Source organism: Varroa jacobsoni, unplaced genomic scaffold (genome assembly GCF_002532875.2).
Source record: "Varroa jacobsoni isolate VJ856 unplaced genomic scaffold, vjacob_1.0 scaffold_1030, whole genome shotgun sequence".
Lineage (NCBI taxonomy): Eukaryota > Metazoa > Arthropoda > Arachnida > Mesostigmata > Varroidae > Varroa > Varroa jacobsoni.
In genome coordinates, this window is record NW_019213932.1 from 26,777 (window position 1) to 50,793 (window position 24,017).

The 24,017-nt window shown below is 39.3% G+C and overlaps 1 protein-coding gene and 1 long non-coding RNA gene across 2 annotated transcripts; both read right to left on the minus strand.

Moving 5' to 3' along the window:
• Positions 1–2,576: 2,576 nt before the first annotated feature.
• On the minus strand, positions 2,577–10,082 carry LOC111265947 (vitamin D3 receptor). Its single transcript, XM_022843002.2, has 5 exons — positions 9,275–10,082; positions 8,213–8,382; positions 7,053–8,022; positions 6,335–6,450; positions 2,577–5,762 (listed from the first exon to the last, which is right to left on the minus strand). Exons 1-5 carry the CDS (start codon positions 9,830–9,832, stop codon positions 5,423–5,425), a joined length of 2,154 nt encoding a protein of 717 aa, XP_022698737.2. The 5' UTR covers positions 9,833–10,082; the 3' UTR covers positions 2,577–5,422.
• A 6,639-nt stretch (positions 10,083–16,721) lies between these two features.
• On the minus strand, positions 16,722–23,614 carry LOC147752745 (uncharacterized). The gene is made up of 2 exons (XR_015313254.1): positions 22,831–23,614; positions 16,722–17,136 (listed from the first exon to the last, which is right to left on the minus strand). It is a non-coding gene; the product is annotated as an uncharacterized LOC147752745 (long non-coding RNA).
• Positions 23,615–24,017: the final 403 nt, after the last annotated feature.

Genomic DNA, 24,017 nt, shown 5'->3' on the forward strand with positions numbered 1-24,017 from the left:
GTTTAAGAGACACTCATTCTTTTGTTCTCCTAAAAGCTCACAGAAAAGCCGCCATTCATTTTCGAGACAGAACTTTGCTGGGCGGGTAACAGGCACCCTATTATTAGTATACTCCGCAAAAATGTTCGTATGATGCCGTTAGACTTCGTGAGTGCTGCTGCACTGAAGCCCCGTAACGATACATCATCTGAAAAATTTATGGTATAAAAAAAATATATATAGAAATAGTTGATATTATTAGTTAAGCGTAACAAACCTTGGCTAGTAATGTGATGCCGTCTCCGAACCATAAGTCGAACATAGACATAAAAATGTTATTAAAAAAAAAAAAACTCAGAAAATTTCGAAACTGACACAACCATTAACATGCTAAGTACAAATACTGAATTATAGCCCAAGATACTTTCAAATACTTACAGCACTATCTTAAAAGTTTGAGGTCAGTAAAAGTTCGAGCGATTAATCAGTACAAGTAGAAGATATGTAGTCGTTTATTGACGCGACTAACTTAAGCTCGTACTGATATCCTGCCAAGCTACCTGAACAGATTTTAGGTTTTCAAAAAGGTATTTAATAAAAATCAGTTTCACTACGAAGTTACTCGAAGATCACACGAAGTTCTCAAATCAAAAACAATAATTATGACTTCACAGTCATAATGGCCGACTAAATTTCTTTGACAAGTGCTACAGGGAAGCAATGTAATAGGTAGTAACATTCCTAATAATTAAAAGTTTTCCTACTAATGTTTGACATTCTAGGATAACTGGCAAAAACGCGCCTATGATCGGCTTATTGAATCGGCATTTCAAATGGATTGAGGATTATTTAGGACTCGAAAGCGTTAATAAAAGCTGTACACAGATAACGAATCGGGCTCGAAAGGCTCTAACAAACCGGAACCTCGATCAATGGTACGAAAGTCAACTAGTGGATGCGAAAAAACATGACGGGAAACATTTCTTGTAAATATCAACACACTGAAACACATGATTCTACGAGACATTGTTGTCCATCGGGATAGCCCTCGGAGGATGGGACACAACCGACCCGAATGAACAAGTCACTAGTACTCGGCAGTCATTTGACGATGTTCTATTGGTCGGCACCTATCAGTGCTGGTAAATCCCGCGCATTTCGAACAACGAGGTAAACTGCCGGGACCCATTCAGACCGTCATAGCCAAACTTACTCCTCCTGCCTGATCGTGATGTATTCAGCCTGCATGGTTTAATTCATATCGTTAGTCTACTACGACAGACACTCCTGATATGATACGTTAGCGAATGAGGTTTACTCAGGAGATTCGTGATGACAGAATGAAAGCCTCCGAGCTCCTTGGCTCCATGGCTTATCCTTCTCGCCGATACGGCGAAACGAAAGGGACTGTACTTGAATAAGGTCTCGAGTTGGTGTCCGTCCATATAGGTGATAAAATAATAATTGTCGCTGAAGCAAAAATAGCTGGAGTGCCTCGCCATTTTGTTCTGAATTTCCCCATCATTACAGTGAGATGCGCGCACTTGGATTTGTAGCTGCGAAATTGTGTTGCTCCGCTTTTACCTTAGACGGTGGAAATAATTTTTTTTGTTCCCTAGAAAGGTCTCTCGTTGTAGACGTATAGGGAGCGATTAGCTAGAAGGATGTTAGCCAAACACATGTTGGTCTGGGTAGCGTTCAAAAAGTTTCGCAAAGCTGTCATGTTAAACGAAGTCGTTAACCTTCTGCAAGAACTTAATGAAGCTATTGAGCAACATGATAACGTCTACGAGCAGGGTCCGTACACAAACATAGTATAATTACAATACGATCCCTTTTTCTAAATGGTAAATAGTACAGAAATAGCGATTCATCTCGTGTCTAGGAGATGTAAATGTAACAAAAACAAAATTTATAGTTTCAGATATTGTTACTTATAAATGTGTTAGAAATTGTGAAACATCGAATTTCTATCATCCGTTAGCTTGGAAAACTTGACTAGCATCTTCAATACAGGTTATTACCCAGACCTATGTTTAACAAAGTTGTATATAGTTCTGTGTTTTGAAACAGGTAGTTGCAAACAAACAGATTGTGATATATTGAAGACTTCGATGCTTTTCTGTTTATTAGCGCCTCCAAAGCGCTTACAGCCGATCCCACACATCGATATATATATATATTTATAATTCTATGAAATCGCACACCATTTCAATATAATAACATGTGAAAGCTTGACTGAGCTGTAAGCAGGGCTGTAATGTGACGTTTGTCTGTGTTTATATATTATTGCTAGTCGTGTACAGGATGGCTAGTATAATCTAGGCTAATGAACAGTAATCGTTTATCTTCGTTCGTGTCATTATTAAATAAATAATTTAAGCTCATCTTCTGACGTCCTCGAATACTAAGGCTTTTTTTTTTATTACAGTACAGAGGAAAATCGAAAGGAATCATTTACTCACGCCTCGAACAACGAAAGGAACGAAGAGGTTTCTAAACAGCCATCAAGTCGACAATTTAATGAGTTCTAGACCACACTCGCGTCCAAACGCCACTATGCTCGTACCATTAATTAAACGAAAACGCATCGTAAATGAACGGAATCCGTGTAAAACTCGTATAATGCTTATTTTATTATTTCTTATAGCGAAAAATGATTTCTTGCCTATATACAATTAGTTTTAATAAAACATTCGATCCTCTACACTTTGTGCTATTTTCGTCAGTCTTCTTTTACGGTCGCTCTATGGTTTTTTGCCCCTCTCCTCTCATATAGCGACGCTCACTCTTCGTCCCCACACCTTTCAGCTGGTTTCTACACGGGTCAGTCTCTAGTCGGTTTGTTCAGAGACGAGAGACGTTGTGTTACCATGTTACCGTTGGTGCTCTTCGTCGCCGTCGACATCCTGCACATAGACAGTAATATACTTTATAACTACAATTAGTCCGCATTTATCTTGTTTAATAAGAGACCCGATAACGTGGTAACAGTTTTTCATACATTATAAGTTACCTTACAATATAGTATACTTCGTTGCGTTACGCGGCTACTGCCGCACGGTAATTCTTCGCGCGTAGAAGTATTAAGTACACTGCATATGTTATGATGTTTAAGCTTCCGTGACTGATATGCGCATAGAGAATCTCCAATTAGAAATAAGTACGTTCTTTGCGTTGACAACAATATGATACGATTATATTGAAAACGAAACAAAAACATTTACAATAACCGAGGGTTCTTGTATTGAGTTTAAGGCTTGTTAAAAACGAAAGAAGGCACCTGTTAAAACCTGGATACTGCAGTGGTCCTTCAATACTGAAAGTTACATGGTAAACTTTGGAGTTTCTAGCAAACTCGAGCAGGCCGACGGAGCTATTAAGATAAAGAATGCATTGGAGTAAATGCCAATTTGATCAGTAATAAGGATGAACAGTGTATTCCGTAGAGACAAAAACTCCAGGTGTCATAGCTATGATAGATATCTTTTTTATTCTTTACTCGAGGATCGCTCTCGAAGTGATACACAGACCAGAACGTTTAATGAACTTCACAGGTCTTCTATGAAGCTAGACATCCCTAAAAAGGAGATGCTAGATCAGAGATTCTAGGTTCTTTTTAACTGCGATTCACTGGCACTCCTCCGTACTTTTCTATAATGATACTACCTAACTACGAACTGTTCTACGGAAAAAAATTCCTAAGCCACAATCAAACGATCGATGTCTTTATTCACAGTGAATTCCAGGGTGTTTGGTGTTAAGTGGTATTTACAATGAAGTGCTGAAGGCAATAATATTTTATAAGAATTAATACTGAATGGGACTTGAGAACCATTAGCGTAGTTAAAATTCAAGTCGATATATTTCTTCTGCCTCAGAAAGTTAATCTTTGTGCATATTTTTCAAGCTTAGTAAATCATGTTAATAAAAAATAATGCCGACTACTTTTTATTCCAAATTGTCAAATATACTTGCTACTTATGCGGAACGTCTTCGTCAAACAGTCAGCTTGTTGTTCCAGGTAGCATCTATTCGAAGAATTAGATTATCATTGAGTTTTCACATATTGGATATGCCACCTAAGGACGCTCTGATATTCAGGCCCCATAAATCAAATATTTACCCATGCAAAATTGTCGTTCCTCAACGTCGTACACGTACTTTGCCTTCGTGCAAATCACACTTAATCGTTACACGTATACGAAAGGACCGCTGTTCAAAGAACGCTTGAATCATCAAGCTGCATAATACAATGTTTAAGTCTATTTACATTTTTTTCCGCTGAAAAATACTATATATCATAGATATTACTTTTAAATAGCAGTAAATGTTACGGTTTAGTGGCAGATATGTAAACGATGACTCGGATAAATTACTTGAAAATAGAAGTTGTCCATTGATCCCTCAAATTTAATATATGGGATTCAGCTCCGTGTATATACATCAGTAGTTGTACATAGGTTAATGGATAGATATATTGGTATTGTCAATTCCCTATTAAACGTTTAGAAATGAAGCAAGCTCATGAGATGACTGTTTATATACATAGATGGCGAACATTAGAAAACAGAGCGCGTCAAGATACTGAACATACAAAGTTGCCTTCATGACCAAAAGGCATGCAACTGAATCATAAAATATATATTACTGTTTTGTGAAGTCCGACTTGTGTTTTGATTCACAGCAACTTGAGCGAAAACCTTCAGCCAAATATGTCTATAGCAATACACTCAATAGATTTCGTCCATTTTGCAGAGGAGGACCCATAACTTTCCAATCACGTTACGCGTCGAGACTGTTACGTTGGCAGAGATGATCTTTTTGTATTTAAAAGAAAATCAAGTTACCACAACTTTACTGCGATAGGTATTTTTTATAGTTGTTGAATGAGACAAGGCTAAAGAGCCTATATCTATGAGTACAGATTCGCTTCCTAGCCAGCACAGAGGCCACAACATATTAGCCAGGCACTACATTAAATATATATATTAATAGCTTTGCTTCGGTTTTCAGATCCGCTACAATGGCTTTAGAGTTCAATATAAGCCGTATCTGCCAAAATAAAAGAGCACACAGGACGATCATATGAGTAAATCAAAACTAACAAGGAACTCGGCACCACTGACGGATTTATTCATGGTCACTCAAGCGATTACCTGAATGACGAGTAACATAATGGCCTCATGATTGCATTGTAGAAGTGTGAACATATTCTTCGAAGTCGTTACCTTCTACTTATAACATACAAGCTTTTTCCACATATTAATTATCTTTTAGTCTATTATACCTGCTTCCCGGCATCCCGTCGACTGTGGGCATACGTCTCTGCTAGCTAATTTTCTAAGTTTCTAATAGCTAAACTTCATTACCTACATCTAGCTATTTAAAATTTACCCCTGTTTAGCGTACGATGACGATTTACCCTTCCCTATTACACTAACTACGCATGATGATTCGTTATCGAGGCTTCTTTCAGGTTTTTTTCCCGATCTGGGCTTAATGTACTTTGCGGCACTATCACCTTGCTTGTGATATGTTCATGGAATCGCCACTGTGAAGGCAAGTCTGATGAGCCATCACTATTTGTTGAAAAGGTCTGTTGCGCTAAACGTTCCTGGATTTCTCGGATCTCTTTTTCTGTCAACTTGAGGTCGAACTCCTGATGCGACTCAGCCACCTCTCGTAAGTCCGCCAACTTGAGCAGAATTCGCGCATAAATCGTCTTACCTATTGTCGCCTTGTATCGAAACTGCAAATATCGCTGGAGTAGGAGAATATATCTGGAAGAATACATATATATGATACGAGAACTCAGTGATAATTTTCCAAAGTAACTAAGTAACTTTAGCCTTTTTTGAGGGAATAATCTTGTGTTTCATTCGTATATGAGTGGCTTGTTTGAACGACGACGATGAACACTGGTTTCACTAAATGTATTCTATAATTGTTTCGAGATGTGGATTTTATGTCTGTGTCAGGATTATGTTACCGATATCACCATCGAACAACTATCATTTTAATATTAAGCAATCAATTTCATAGTATATGACAACTTCTTTCTATAGATTTCCACCATCGATAATACTTCTAGCAACAACAACAACAACAACAACAACATTTCCTAAATTATATAAAATAGAATTTATCTTTACCTAATTAACTATTAAATACTTACTTCGTCACCCTTCGATATAAAAAAAAAGTCTTCTCCCTGAACTTTTCCTAACGCTATAAGTTTTTTCATGAAATATCTTATGTTATTTATGGATATATTTATATGTATACATTTTTCTCCATTGTATATGTTTGTATTACGCGCGTATGCCCAAATGCGTCCGTCTATCGCACTCACCTTTCTTGTTGTTCAACGATGTATCCACAGTTGAGCAGACCCTTCCGATCGCCACAATGGAGACAGATTGCCATCAGAATTGTATAAACGACGTGATCCTTCTCTGGCATCGATGCCTACGATAACAAAAATAAATTTAGGTGTTGCGCAAGACAGAGTGCAATATTTTTCATCGTAAAATAAAACTTATATTAAACTTGCTGTATACAGACAAATTGTGACAAACTTCGCCACAAAGGTCGATGTCACAAATGATGCTTTGATCACGCTTTCCCTACCCATTTCTCATGAACTTGTTTTGTCGTTCGGCCAAGCCCATAGCAGTCGATTTATTTGAAAAAGAGGAGAATTTCATGTCTGTATATATTTCAATATAAACTTCGAGGAGTTTATTAATTTGTGTGGTGCGCAAAGTACTACCTTGTCGCCAACCACGTCACCTAGACACGCTTGAGGAGACTAGACAATTTGTCCTTATTACAATCACCTGTACTACTCATTACCATTTTTGTTTAATACTGCATTATCCATAGATCTGACATGTATTGTTCTTTTTAAGGCAAGTAGCTTATTATACCCGATTAGTATCAAGCCGCAAGGACGATATGAAATTCCGTGAAGCCATTGGGGTGCAGGGTCCCACAAAACCCTCCGAAATTTCAAGTAAGCCAGGCAAAAAACATATATTCAAATATTACTGCACTTTATAGAGACGTACCTGCATGCCCTTCATGAATCGTTTATGTTTTTCGAGGAGTCTTTCATCATCAACGAGTTCTCGCACGTCCTCGAAATATACAAGAGCCTCATCCGTTCGGCGCGAGGCTTCATGCGAGACAACCCAGCCTTTCAATCTGGCGTCGTAGGCGAACGCGCTGCGAAGAAACAACATCTCGAGCACCGAAGCCCGGAGCAAGGTTTCCCGATCAGCCGCAATCGGTATCACCTGAAATGACGCAAGTTGTTGTGCAAAGCACGAAAATTGCCGAATCGCTGAGAAAAAGAGCTGCAGAACATAGCTTCGCGTCACCAGGTGTCCTGTGGACAGTGGTTCGTGTAAAGACCCGCCTTCGCTTGCAGGTGTACCGCCGCTGATGGAAACTGACTCGCTGCATCCTCCAGCTGCACTAGTTGCTTCCAGAAGGGATGCAGGACAACACCTGAGATGACAGTTGATCAGTTCTTCAATTAACGCTATGTCTTCAGGTGTGAGATCAGAAGCTGTGGCTGAGTATGCTGCCGATGGCGAAACAGCCAAGCTGACAGGGGGACAGCTTGACGAGCGTGGTGACCCCGAAACAGACGTAGCCAATAGTGAGGTCGTCGAATCCAATCCGGTGGATAAAGATCCAACAGTTGTCGAAGGCGAATCTGTAATTCGGGTAAAACCTTCGGCGGCTTCCGTAATCGAAATTGGGTTCGTAGATGACGTAGCCGTCGTCAACTGTGAACCCAACCCCGGACAACTGCCTAGGTCGAAGGCAGTGCCTGAACCAGTAAAACCACTACTGTTTTCTGGAGTGTATCCAGTGGCGCTAGCGGACCCGACGGTCTTAACCGCTAGAAGACGCTGCTTTCGCTCTAATCGAGATTTCAACAGTTGCGACCGTTCCAGCTCTGTCATAACCCATCCTTTTTCCATGCCGATGTCGTTGCATTTGCGAAACCGGCAGAATTGACAACATTTCCTGTTCGGTATAGCGACAATGCATGCGATAAGTGGCGCCCTAGTAAGAATGAGTAACGTTCAAAAAATAGCGAAAAATAGGTACACGGATGTCCATCTACCTTACAGGCACACACAGACCATTTGATCATATCCTCACGTAATTGTGTGATTTCTTTACTAGTGTTATCTTTATATGTGGTGGCACGTACCTGGATGCAATGGTGATGTCACATTTGGCCTCGTAAGGACATTGGAAATTCTTATAAGCTTCGTTTTGTACCGAGCGGCGAAAAAAGGCTTTACAACTGTCGCACGAAATGCCTCCAAAATGATATGATTTCGCTCGATCACCACAAACACCGCACACCTTTGCCGGTTTCTTCGTCGTTGAAACAAGAACAATATCCAATAATGATACAACAAAGGGAAATTAGATTAGAAGTAATTTTACTATCCGTAAGCTAAATACGTAAAAAAGAGTAAATTATAATAAAAGTAAGTGCAAGCAACATGCATCGTTGCTTTTCTTCCCTACCAGTGTCTCGAGTTTCATGGCCGGTATTTAAACCATTGGGCCCTACTTTAGACGGGTAAGGTAATCCACAGCACGAAACGAAACGCGTCTACACCCAAATTTGAACTTAGAACATGGCACTGTCGATATAGTCTGAGGTTCCCAAAGGCTTGTTCCTCTGTGCACCAGAGAATTAAAAGATCCTATAGCCAGCAAATTTTTACTTCAACAGGGATTCCTGGGATCCAGGAACATATAAGCCAATGACAGAAACAATATAACCCAATGACTGACTACATGCGCTAAATCGTAAACTGAAATAAATATGATAATTTGTCTGTACATTTATCAAAACACTTTCAACTTTTATAACTACCAGATCGATGTTCAATAATAGCGTCGACATCGGACTTTATATACATCATTTTAGATCGAAATTAATCACGATTACCCTTCATTATCCAAATCTATGATAATCAGCTTACTATATGAATTATTTCGTTAACTAAGGATGTTGGTCTTATCTTTGCCATCATGTTACATTATATTAGACCCTGCAGCTGCAATGTATCTGGCCACTAGCGAACTTCAGCGATAAGGCGATAAGACCCCTCGATTCAAAACCGGGCTTAAACATACTTTTATCTTATGATATTGAAAGAAGCCGCTAGCCGTCAGAAGTTGCGATTCCTAATTAAACGCCACTACAAGCCGGCGTAAAATTCAAGATATTTATTTACTATGATATAATACCGACTTTTCCCATTGGTAAAGGACTGCAGCTTCCTCCATGATGGCCGGGGGCTGTGGTCGTTGACGGGGACGGTGTTCGCGACCCGTGAGGCGATGCCGGAAATGAGCGAAACGGAAGCAGCTTCGCTTCCCGGAGATCTATCAGTGATGAGTGACTTCGACTGCGTACAAATGAACCAGTTGAGCCAGGACTTATCTGTGACGCAGTTGGCTGTCCCCATTGACAAGTGTTGATCGCAAGCGAACCCAGGGAGCCACTTGCACCGACGGGAAGGACTCGGTCGAGACCACTTCCCACCCTCCGGGGCGAAGTCGGCGACGACAGTGGTGATTTCAACAGAGGAGATAAAGGATTGGTACCCCTGATGATTGCGTCGCTCGTCTTCGTGCTGGAACTATTATTGGTCGTCGTCGAGCAATAGGATGGAGTTAAAGATGGGGTGATCGAATGGTAAAGGCCGCCATTACCGCCAAATCCTGGTACGGCTGAAGGGAGATCACCAATCTTCAGGGAAGATACTGCCAACGGCGAAAAACCTAGAAACAATCGAATGAAGAGCATGTCTATCCTGGAATCGTATAAGGTACCAGCTTATTGATCTTCTTAACCTGTAGATGCAAAAGAACAGCGTGATTTGGATGACTAATGCACATCTTTTTGGCTGTGTTACCATGGTAACCATGAAGAACAAAAAAGATATGGTTACCGTGAAGCTACATCGTAGTGTTGGCAAAATGACTATTATAACAAATTAGGAAATACCTGTAATTATGACTACAATAAAAAACAGTTTAGCTAATGATTTTAAAAGAGGTGCTTATGAAATTACCGTTCTGTTTTATAGGTCTATACGAGAAATCCAGCCAGGTAAATCCAACAAGACCCACTCGGCTGGCTCACTTTTCCTGTAGGTCAGGTTGTTGATACTATATCAAAAAACAAGCGATTCCGAGGACTTGTTCACATGAAAAGGTAGCCGGAGAGTGGAAGAAAAAAATTTAGGTGGAACGCGAGGGCACTATCATAGATGACGGGTATGATATGCCATCTTATACAAAAGCTAGAGGAAAAAATAAATCCTATATTGAATGCAGCAGGCAAAGAATTAGCCTCTACAATTTTTAAGCTTTTAGTAGATTTTTCCAACCTATGATGTAAATAAGATAGATATAACGCATTGAATAACTGGGATAAGCAGCAGTAATAATTCCTCATATTTACTCGGCCATTATTTCATATAATTTTTTTTTCCCATACCTAGGTATCACCTATACATAGCCTACACCATAACCTGGCGTTGAAAAGGTGTTTTCAGGGAAAAGGTAACGCTTAAAGCTGGATCATGCTCATGATTTATTGCAGTCTAGATCTATATAAGCTAAACATTTTAGCCAAATTCAGGATTCATATTAGAAATATTTCGAATTGTTCAAAGTCTGAACATTCTAAGATTTCTCGACGTCCATGAAAGTATTCTAAAAAAGCTTACATAAGCCCTAAGTTTTATGAGAATTCTTACAACCTTATCTTTTAGGAAAAAAATAAGAATTAAAAAATAAACGATTGGGGAAAAATACAATTTCTATGTAACGGAAAATTATAGATTTCTTTTATTTTCTTCAAGATGGCTAAATTTATAAAAAAAATAAATAAAAAAAAAGTAAAATATTCAATTCACTGTGATACTTGAGGTGCATCTACCGATAGTGTTTACACTGCCCTATGAGACAATCACTGTGAAGCTCCGCTTAATAACTTGCATTTTCTCTCTTGAAAGAAGGTTTAGAGTTCTTTTCAGTTAGCATGACTCATTTTTGACAGAAGCATTTCTCATTAATGAATATTTTTTTGGTTTCACGAGCTATTGGTTTATTTTTTAGTAAACATTTTAATTAATAATTTAAACGTGACTACATTATATGGAAGCTTGTCTGTAACAAATGGTGCGGTCGCTGGAGCAATTTTAACGATTAGTTAATCAGAGTGCATCGATCGTACAGCTGCGATTGGCAAGTGTTCTTGTCCATAGTAGAAACAATGCATATTAAAATAATAGCCTTTTTACATACCTAAATTTCTATAGCCTCTATAATTTAAAATCTATAAACTATATCCTTATCCTCCTCTTGCCATTTATTTGGCTGTATATTCTCATAATTGATATATACAACGATAACCTAATTACAGTTTTATTTACATTTTTACCGTCAATATTTATAATGATTACCTTCGATTTTGCTCATATCAAGGGATCCGTTTATTAAAAATATTTTATAAAGAAACAGAAAAAAAATAGAAAATTTGTTAAAGAGTACGCTCTAACAATAGACTACAACGAAAATATTAGGGTTAATCGAAAAAATTGGACCTAAAGTATATCTAGCGTTACCGACTGACAAGACGTGCAAAGAAATCTCCGAAGAGCCGTTCTCGATATCTGAATCAGATATTACAGAATACCGATAAAGAACACAACATAGGCATTTTATACATGAGCTACTATACATATATAAAACATGGACTTGGAGTTGAAGCCGAGGTGAGAAAAAGATAATAAAAGACGAATTCTAGCGCAAATTACGCAAATTAAGGATGTCTCGTAATTTTCTAAGGTGAAATGATAGTGACACAACACCGAAGCGGAAAAAGCCATAGATGATCCGCTGTTAGCGCTTATGCCTGACTTCACTTTTGAATTCAGTTGGCCTACATGTTCTTTTGTTTCATCGAATACAGCATATCTTCAATTCTAAATATACCTAACTTAAATTATGAGAGGTTCAAACCTATTTAATATCGCGATGCAGGGGTATGCGTTGTGACTTTCGTGTCAGGACAAATAGGTTGTTTTGTGGATTACCTCATTCAATTTTATTATCCTTATTATTATTATTATTATTATTATTATTTATTGTTGGACAATGACCTCAATAATTCCTTTTCTTAATGCAACTTAGTATCTTCTGTGAAGTATTGTCGTATCATTTTGCTCAGGTATCAACTAATGAATTACACCGATCACGCTCAAGAAAACAGCTTATCTATGCTAAAGATGGAGGTTGCTGGACTTGCCACACAGTATCCATATAAATTATGTGAGATATATAAATGTATGTATATATATGAGCACAGTGGGTGAATGGTGAAAATGTTTAAGGAATCCGAAGGACAAGAATTGCTAAATTGTTATTACGGTCGCTATAGACCAGGCACGGTTCAGGATTTACTGACAGCCGGAAAGAAGCCAGCTACGACAACGGCGTCGCCTTGGATACAAATCGTGTTCAGTGGCAATGCCGAGTAGGTTCAAACGTAAGGTAGTAACAGACTTGCAATGGATATCAGGAGCATCTGCTATTATGAGACACTTGCCGAAAATGAAAGAATGAATGCATTCCGCGCTCTCGAGTTCATCATGCGGCGATCGAGAGCACTTGGTCTGGCTACTTGATGACAACTTTGTCATGCCTCGATTACTTACTGGATTGAGCAAACGAATATCCAACGGCCGTTTCATTTCGCTCATTCTACCGATCTATCTCCGTGTGGTAACAGGACATTCCATGCCCTAAAAAGGGTAACTGACGCGCAAGTATATCCCACTATCGATCTATTCTGAGAAGCTATCGATGGAAAAATTATATATGGAGGTGCAAAAGGCAAGCATCTGGCTGTCCAGGAGTTGCCAAAGGGGTGGGACAAGTGTGTAAAAAAGAATGTACTTCTATCAAAAGCTATTATTATTAAAAATCATTGTTCCAGTAAAGCTGTTCAATTATAGAATTCACCGATTATATATATATACCTTATGAATTAAACGTTACAAAATTACGATGCGCCCTTGATATGACCCAACTATTAGCCAGCAGTAGGTCTCTACCACATAACATTACTTTTCTTTTATTTTTATATTATATCTCGCATAAAGCTCTCTCTTCTCTTCTTTTATGAGATCATAACTGTAAATATTTAAAATGACCTCCGCCATAATCGGCGTGCAGATTCCTGTCAGCGTCCATCATATTAATGAAAACTGCCATTACACGAGCACGCTAGGAATACACGTTTATGATACGAAATTATTTTTACCCGCAACGTTTCGTTGATCTAATCTGTGTTATCGCTGTTGATGTTGCATCACTTGAAAAAATGATGAATGAAAGTTATAAAAACTCGCTCTCTTACGCTTTGAATAGAAAATACGCAAATAAATAAATGCAGGTAAAATTGGTGCCAATCTTGTGATAAATGTCTCCGACGTACGCTCCCGTGAACGCTTGTGCGAGTATTAGCAGATCAAGCCAGGAAAACATAGTAATATAATAACAAATGTTTCATTAAGACAAAAAAAGTTCTGCATACCTTTCGTTTACATGTTTGTAAGCCGTGTATCTTATCAAATATAATAGCTATAATAAGCGACGACGATTGAACTTAATAAGTGCACTCTACAAAGCGGGAACCAGTGATACCACCCAGGAGATTGGCTGGCTGATTGGCGCAATTTTTTAAATTGTTCACATCACGAACATTACGATAGTATCTCGATTCACTTACAGGATCACCCATTCCAAATGTATCAGCTTTACTCAGATGTTTGCGCTAGAACCATTTCACGGTTACAGACGATACTCTGATCACAAAAACATGTCAGCAAAAAATGGCGCCATTTCATAGTAGACTTAAGTCGGGGGATGGAGCCTCGTATCGCACACCGCACAAAGGCCCGCGACACCTTTCGGTGATCTTTGCGCTATCTTGCCCACGTAATCAGATCTATGTCTGTGGCTCTAAGCCCTAAACGCTGGCCGAGATATGGCCACACTGGACGATGTGTTCCCGTCAAGAAAAGCGGCGGTAACGTGTTTGTTTACTAAACCTAAAGATACCGCGTGACGTAGTCGAAAGTGGGTACAAACACTCGGTTCGTTTCATGTTGTTACAGACCGTTAGTCCCCTGAAGCAATGTTTAACTAATGCAGCAGTGGTAGCGGACGTAGGACTCAAGCTAAAAACCTTACAATAAAACCAAATACTCCAGCTCCAAACAAGTCGCAGCAGCATGCATTGTCTTTTCTCATAGATATATATGTATATATTGAGCTACGTAGGACGGGCTTGAATTGGTGTGGAAATCATTGACACCATGATGCCAGGCCCGTGTGATAGGATAACTCGAGAATGCTTTTTTTTGGTATGGAAAAGTTGGAGATTTTGCCGATACCTAATTGCCTAAATTTTCGAGTATTAAAATCGCTGGATATTTATCTATTTATGCTGTTTTGTGTGTAATGCGATAGCATCGTAAACTAGTGAGCTTTTTTCTGTTGTAAGCAAAGTGCGAGTAAGTCACAAACCACTTTTTGAGGTACGGACGTTTTGCTTTCCATTAATTAATCGAAGCTTTAAGAGGTACATGATGCAAATGTTAGTATATACCTCGTACGTTCCTTCCACGCGTTGTATCGTTGCAACGTTCCAGATACTAAAATCACCAAAACTGTTCGATCAAGTGCTACGTTTATCAAGGTTATCGTTGCAAACACGAAGCGATCATAATATTCTATAGCTTCGTGTATATCGTAGCTCGTTACAAAATAAACAACTTTATCTTTACCACTGGCCACAAGCTGTTGGCAACAGCGTCTGTTAAGTGGTCACAAAACGCGCGACTTCTCTCTGCCGTCGGTGCTTATTTAATCTGTTTTGAAACGTACGTGTTTCTTCACAAATATATATGTAATAGTGAATATGACACTTTTTATTTACACAACTTACATGTAGACAGGATCTGAGGCAACAACCTTTGACCAGCAAAACAGTATACTTGTGATGTCCTAACTTTAAATTAGCTATTGATATAGTAACGGTATCCTACAGTGAGGTTCACTACTTGGCAGTCTGGAGTGTTTGGCGACTGAGTCGATCTGTATCGCGGATTAGATACACAAGTTTACATCGAGATCCTATACATTTTTTTAATTGTATTTTGTATCTATTGTGTTATGTATTTATGAATATACAATCATCTTTTTAGCTACCACATCGCTCGAGCTGGTCAGCCAGTGTCTTCTTAGAGGATATGCTATTGCACTGCATCTTTACACTTATTGCTGCCTGGGATGAGGGTCAGTCCACCTAGCTTCAATTTCAATCGAAGTCCATCCCTCCACCAGTAGCATGGACTCACAATGCTTTTAACAGCGCTATTAAATGTTAACATCAAAGCTCCGTATGGATAAGAAGCTCCATAAGAGTGGTCGTATAAGCAAGCACAAATGCTTCGCTCTGCTGAAAGATTCATCAGAGAAATATTAATAAAGTGTTTATTATTATTATCATTGTCCACTTACAATCTTTGTCTTTCGTGGGCAACAGCAGCTGCAGCAGCGGCAGCTAACAAAAACAGATCGCAAAAGCATGGAAAATATGTTTTTAAGGCGTGCATGAAATTGTTCATTTTCAACGACACAAAACAGACGTCCGAAAAGCTGAAAACTTCTAACGATTTCCAGCGAACGGTGGAACCGACCGAATGCAACGCGTCTTATCGTTATCTATGTAATCCTATAGGGACTGTGCGCCGACTCCAATTCGAGTGATAGATGAACAAATTCACGATCCATATTTAAGTGGAGAATATTAATGCTTAAAAGTAATTTCAACTTGACTGGTACGGGGAACCCTTCATTTCATAGCGGCATCAGTTGTTGCTGTTAGCAAGGCGCGATACGTGCGTTGACGGATCGCAAAACGGACAGAACGGCCATGCGATGGAACACTATCGTTACATTTATGTATAGGTATCGTAAAAATATCTGGGAGTGTTACCCTTACTCCGCTACTTGTAATAAACGTTTCGAGTTTTATGCTTGCTACGGCTGGCAGGCATTGCTTCGGGCATTGCTACAACTATGAAATAATGAGGTAATCGCCATATTTGCGTACATATTGATTAACAATTACCTTCAGAGTCAGCATGTATAACATCAATATACAATGGAAGTTTTCGTTCGAAAAATCCTGATATATCGTTACTACTTACGTAACCAGCTTTTCAAATATAGAAGGCCACAGTGAGTTCCAGAGCGCATGTCTCAGGATTTTTAAGGCAATAATAATAGCTGTTCTACTTATAATGAGCATTTGATGGATATACTTATTTTCCACGTAATGAGTCATTATAAACAAGGTACATGCTCGGGTCAAAGTTTTGATGCAAGAACCGGTTTAAAGTAGTTTGTGGGCCAGCCTTATAATATTTCGCTCGGCGATATGTCGTATCTAATGTAAATAAGCACTACGGGCTTTAGGCAGCCGGAATACTCAAATCGGACTTTGGATAGTACGTTTCATTATATGAGCTCTTTACGTTTTTCTTTGTTCGTTTTTTCATTTTGGGCCTGGATTGTCAGAGAATGGCAAGGCAACAATAGAAAACGATTGACTGTACTTGTTCCCTGGTTCTCTAGAATTTCCTCTTTGTTTTATTTATTTGTGTTCGAGATTATTTCAATGAATCGGTGAATTTTACTTCTCTCTAGGAAATCTAATAAGCTTGAAATCCGCGGATACTTATCTATATATGATTTCTACGATATGCTAAAAGCAACAGCTAGTACGACGGGCTATTTGTCTAACACGCATGTCTACGAGAAGATCTATATTTACCTCAACGACTATTCTAAGCACAGCGCAGCTTACGCGTGGTCTCGTGGCCCAAAGAAAAGATATTCTCTAGTAAAACGTACACGTATCTACACAAACCTGTTTGATTTATACCTACATCATTATGTTCTAACTATTTTGTCATCTGACGTCCTTATACAGTGGACATTGTACGTTGTTTACTTGGTTAAGACCGTCTGAAACAGAGGAAAATCAATAGAAATAAAAAAATAATAATCTAATTAGTTACGCATGAGGCTGGTTTGGGGCATATATTTTCGTCGTAAGCCACGATAATAACAACGCTGACAAGGTATTCTAAGCAATAATAACGGGCTTGCTTTTCGTTGCTTTCTTTTTTGTGTCAGACGAATAGGCACTCGATTTATCTTCTCTTTGTCTTAGGACAAAGTTTATATATTTTTGATATATCAATATAAAGTGATGGATAGACAGTGGTGAATATACGTAATTAATTCGCTCTGTGGTCAATAGGCAGGTAGGCACAATTATTGCGCACACGAGGTTTGCCGATTGTTTATCTGTTGAGTGGTCTATACTCTGCTACGAGAAGCTATATATATATATACTTTCCACATATGAATTTTCTGTGCTTCGCCGCAGGTACCTGACTTCGGATGAAAACAAATTATGAGCTCGTGGTAAATGAAAGATCAAATAGAATGTCTCGAGTATATTAGCGCGCAACAAATTCAAAATATAATGTCGCAAAGTCACAATATTCTATTCATGTTGTTCAAAGTACTGTGTTCTCTATGGTAATAATACTTCTAAAGATTCATTGGCATACGCCTTAGATTCTCAATTATATATATGTATTGCAAAGATCGGGTCGTCTCGAAGCCCTTACGAACTCTCAATAACATTGTTTAAACGCCGCTAACCGTAGACGTCCATTTAGCACAGATTTTTCGGCGTGAATCATTACATCAGACACTTAAATATGCGTGCCGCAGGGTTCCCTGAATGAAAATCAACCGTTCGTCTCGACTGGAGCCCACACGCATAATACGAAAATTATGTGCAATCTACGTGAATATGAAGACCTAAGTTGTCTTGGTCACAAAGCATATTTCGTAGAGTCGTTAGAAGTAGGATGACGCTTTTGATGAATTGCAGTCGTCTAACAACCCAACTAACTTCAATGTAAACGGCGAAACCCTGAATTTACGGATTAATGATGGTACATACGAGACTTCGTTTTTTTTCTGCTAATTTATCTCGGGGGGGGGGGGGAGGTCGTCGTCGTCGTCGTCGATCATTAACTAAATAGAACCAGCCAGACGATTTGGCCCGGCGCACTACTCACAAATTCGTGCTGATTAATTATCAATATCGTTCAACGGGAGCCCGATCCATCTACACGCGATATATCATCAACTTAATAGGTTATTTATATTAGAAAAAGTGTACCTCGATAAGGGGTACTGACATCGCCTGTTGTTAGTAGTATAGGTAAATAGGTAATATTTGCGATGTGATTCGATTGGGGTGGCCGACTTCAGCGATCGGACAACGGAACCAGTTGGAGTTTAGCATAGGTTCAATATTTCCAAGAAGCAGTGTATTGCGTAAGCCGGATGATTTTTTAAGTAGAAATACTAAATTGATGATCTTTTCCTGTGCATAGTAAAATAATATAGCTAAGGCAAGATGAAACGTCTGTGAAACTTGCTTCCATGACGGTGCAGTGGTAACGTATATGCCTACAAACATTTACCGATTAAATGAAATCTAAGTTTAAAAGCAACTATGCCGAGGCCGAGTGAGCTATGGCAACCTTTAACGACATTACTAGACGTAAGAATCTAAAACATTAACATAATTTTTGTTTTGCTGAAACTGTGAAAAAATATGAAACACCGAGATACTTCGCTAAACAACGTTTAAAGCTAGAAAGCCCCTCTAAGACATCGTTCTATTTTTAGCCCGTAACATTTGTACGAATATTTTCTACTACTACTAAAGAATGATTTATCTACCTGTATCCCGCACGTCCGTGATTTAGACCCGCCTGGCAAAGGCTCATCGTGACAACTTGATAATACTTAAGGTTTTAAAATATTCCGTACCGCTCACACCACTGTCCCACATCGTATCACACCGTACCTTCACATCAGTTCGACTATCGTCCTGTAAAAAAATATTGTATTAACGTTCCCCACAAGATGAACGCTTTTGTTCATTTAACGACAATAACACGAATAATAATAATAATAATAGTAATAACGAGAACAGCAAGATCTACGTCTAGCACAATACAATAATGGACTACCCTTGTAGAATCCTTATTTAGCTTATTTACAACAGAGTTTCGTTGATGCAGATCATCCACCGACGGAGTAACCGACAATTCCCGCTACTCTCATCTGAAATTTTCAGCACAACACCCAAAACTTTTTAATATAATCAACATTGCTATTGTTGTTGTTGTTGTTGTTTTCCCCTGCGTTGTCGTCTGCTTCGTCGTCATTATCGCTTTTATTACTGTTGCTTGCGTCTTTGTCAAACAGATCGCCCATCATCGGATCCCCATCAAAATCACCGCTAACAGCAGTTGGGTATACGGCAGCGCATGCCGAAAAGGCGCCGAATTAACGACGAACGTTGCCGGAGCCCGCACAGCAGACGGGTAATAAATTTATTGCTTGCTGATTTGATTTGATTATGCTTGCCGTCAACGGAGCAGGGGTCGTCTGCATAGTGTTGAAGTCATTGAATTATTGACGCCGCTGTCATAATTGGATCATCACCACAAACGCTTGATAGTGATTTTATGCTCAGATATGATGGCCCCAGAGCGAGCTGATTGTTGTCGTCGTTGTTGTTGTTATTGCTTGCGATTTTTTTACGTGGTACTATCTTGTTTACTTGGGTCAGCTTTCACGTTGTTTTCGCTCTTGTCCACCACGAGAACGCGCTGCTTCTCATCTGTGCCCCTGTGACCCTCTGTCGAATATACACGTTATCTTGGAAGTGCAGAATACTGTAATTTTTTCAGGGCCTTCTGTAAGCCCACGTAAAATTTTTGGATGCCCTGAAACAGTACGTACTGATAGATGCCTGCTGGAATATAATGTGTAAGATTTGTCTCCGTATGTATAGTTTTGGTATAGCTGTGTGGCAAAAGAGGGGAAAATTGGCAGACCTTATTTAATATGCCCTTTATATCCGGAGATAAGAAACACGTTGTAAAACTACGTTTCGCTTAACGGCCACCCATTCATGATGTGCTGTGCGTTACGTCGCACAAATGCTAAAAAGTTCGCCTCCAAAATAGTAATACTTGACCTCTGCGGGAATGCCTCGCATCATCGTCCCTCAAATTTTCGGTGTGGTGGCAGAGAAATCTAGCGGCCTCAGAGTCAAAATGGAGATTTTTTATTTTGAATTCCATTTTCCTGGACACCGCAGTGCAACGGCAGTTTGCCAAACTAAGCCTACATACAGAAATTGTTATAGTTGTTTTCAAGATAGGCTATATATATATATATATATATATATATATATATATATATATACATATATAGAAAATTCTAAGGGTTTAACATACCAAATTACCTGTTATGTCCATACTGTTTAACCGGAACTATGGATACTGGACAGAACAGGTAACGCAGAACGATGTCTGAAGTATTGTTTTATCCCTACTTATCGATTCCGTAAGTCAGTTAAGTGAATATCATGGGTCAAATGAGTGAAGTTGGCCTGAAAGTTTACTAGCTAACTGCTGACTCATAAAATTAAACCTTCATTCTTGGAATTCTCGCGTAGTTCAGGCATATTTAGATGACAGTCATAGAAACTAGAAATAACGAGTGCCTAACATGTTCAGCTGAGGGGCTTATTAGAAGGGTAATCGATCGTTCGATACCTTTCTTTATTCGAGTGCATTTCATGTAATTGACGTTAACAGCATTAGCTGTCTGCACGAAGGATCGGAAAATCTTAGTTCTATTTTGTTATCGCTGATAACCAGTGAGGCTGTGTCAATGATAGGGAAATTTTGTTTTTCTTGATTCATAGTCAGCTGTTCTGATAAGGCCGGAGAACTATGTCAGCCCACTACGGCTTTTAATAGGACGGCCTTGTTTAATTAATTTTAATTGATAGGGCGTGATGCAAGGCCTTCTTAAAGGTTGTTTCAAACCATCGCTAAAGTGAATCCGCTCATATATCAGTTGTAATTCAATACAAGACAAAGGAACTTCTCCAGTCTTGTTCTTCTTTTTCATTTATTTTCATGGCATTTTCAATACGTAATGTTCGTAAAACCTCGCAGTACATTTTATTGGTTTGAGCGCTCATTTATGTACCAACAACCTACAGTATAACCTAACAAGGACGTATGTTTGAGGTTACACCTGTTTTCGACGGGATTATGCAAGCATAGGCAACAACGACACCAGCAGCGGCATTGTCAGGGACATCAAAAATTACGTTACCCCATCACAGCCTGTTATCTACATCGCCAAACGCATAATTAGGCATATGTAAAATGTCGGCCTCGGTATTTCCAACATGGCGGCGGCAACGGCGGTAAAATGCCTCCCGACAGCCAGTGCCAATGGATCAAACTTGTCCAAGTTTGTCTAGAATAACCAGGGCTAAAGGATTTCGAGGCCGAATTGTTGTTCATTAGCAACTGGTGACGCTGCCTTTGATCATTGTTTTTGTTGCCGTTATCGTAATTGGTTTATGATATTATTGCTGTCATTTTGGACGCTGTCTATTCCCCCCTTCTTGCCATTTTGCACATAACTTCAGACAAAAATTAAAAATTGACAAAAATGCCGCGATGTCAATTTTCAGTTGCTCCATCTAAACATTTTTACCGTACGAAAAACGTTTCCATTTGTTTTTATCATTGAATCCAGGCATATTTTTTTCGGCTATTTCCTTCCAGTAAAAGAGGTTAAGTTGCACACCGCAATAAACTTCGGGTTTTTTTTAACACCTAAGCTTGATCTAGTCTATTCATTCGCTCGATCATTTTTCGTTTAAGATAGCCGCAGCTGTAATCGCTACGCGAATGTTTTTCATGAAACTAGTAGATCGGTCACCAAACAAGCCACTCATAGGTTTGCTTATAGATAGGCTTACATGTCACACAGTATATAATATACAACGATCCTATATATAAAAGTTTCTGGGTAGTTTGAAGAGGATGCTTTTCAAACCAGTCCACTAGCATAATTAAGTCGACTCTTTATTGCAAAACTTTGCTACAGTTTAACAGAGGTGAAATGAAAACTTTCCAAATGTTAAGGGACCCTTTTTCTGTACTGCTTAGGGGGCTTTCGTTCCACCCATGCATAGTATTCATATACAGGTAATATTCCGAAACGCCGGCAATTTCTCTCTAGCGGGGCAATTTTAACTCAATGAACTGTATACTCAGTGTAGCATTGTAGCCGATCTCTGCATAAAATAGCGTGTAAATATCAGCACATATCAATAAACACAGACATGTGCATAACGTCGGACACGAACGCTGGATCGCTATTTACTTTCGGACGCTCTTCAGTAATTCGCTCTGCTGTAACCCCAGTAAATGTCTCAAAGGTTACCAAAGCTGCGTTCTGCATGGACGTATAGTTACTGATCTATGGCTATCGGTAATCAACTGATCAGGCGGTAGGTCATTTCCGCCAATAAGTCTCGTTACACAGATGGCAGGAGCCTGTCGGGCTGACGCGTCTGAGTCACAAAGCAACGGCGCGTCAGTAGCTCCTTTGCAAAGACATGAAGTCGATCACTTGTGACAGTGGGAGCGCGAACTGGCTTACCTCGTGCACGTACTTGGCCGAAGTGTATCGGCGTCAAAGGCGTCGCAATAGCAATCTTCTGTAGCTTGTTTCCTGACTTACCTCGATTTTGATTCGTTTGCTTTCGATTTCTTCTTCAACTGTCGTGTGTTTCCCCCGTACTCATTTGCTTTGACTTCGCGGCTTCATCTCGTCGTGCCGGCGGTAGCTCACCTCCGTTGTCTGATCTAATGACGAAGAGTCTTCGATATATGTATACATAGCGTTTGGTCAAAATGCCATTTCTGGTGATATTAGCGGCAAAACCCGCTTGCTGTAATTCGGTTGATACTGAACGAACTGGGAGAATTTCAGGCTTAATCCTTGAAAAGTAATTCATGAAGAATCCAATGAACGAGTCACGTGCCCCTCTGCCCCTCACTTCCGGCCGATACGACACGTAAAGATGAACATACAGAGTACGTTTTGTTCTCTTGAGCACCTTCATGATTTTAGCAATCTTGATACCATTGTGGTCAAGGCCACAATGTCCCGCGAGGTTTTCACCATCGCCGACTAATGTATGTGGATAGGCACGATACCAAAAAAAATCTGTAGGGGATGGCTGAGAAGTGAGGCGAATGTACGTGGTTACTGTTGTCGACGTAAAGCTGTCACACAGGCGTTGTCAGTTATGTGCCAATTATTATAGGCTTATGCGAGAGCACCTGTTGGACATAACATTCTGAAAAATACGATACGAACGAGATTTTTGCATCAGTGGAATGGGTCCGATAATCATATCGGTTATAGTGGTGATCTAATAAGAATAAATACTCCAAGTGTTACGTTTTATGTCAATGGTTGGTTAAACATTATTTCAGACAGCAATTGGCCTGCGGTACGAGAGGAAATGTGTTTACGTCCAGACTATTTAACTATGGATGTAGTAGAGAAATACGTCATCACCGCAACGTCATATCGCGTTGATATGATGCTGTTTTGATAGTGCTGTATAATTCCTATGCAGTTCCAGTACAACGTACGTACCTCATGCTTGAAACAGTATTTTTTGGGGAAAGTGTCGGCCGGTTCCTGAAATCAACTTTGTTTTTTTCCGTGGCCAATATAACAGTTGTTTTTAAATAGTCGATATTAAGGATAGGCCGATATTTATAAACAAATAGGTTATAATTGAGCTAAACCGACAATCGAAAGCTAATTATTAACAATTAGAAGTTAAGGAAATGTTTCGAGTTTCTATTGCGCGCTCCTCCTGCCTTGATTAATCGTTACTGGAGACGACTGGC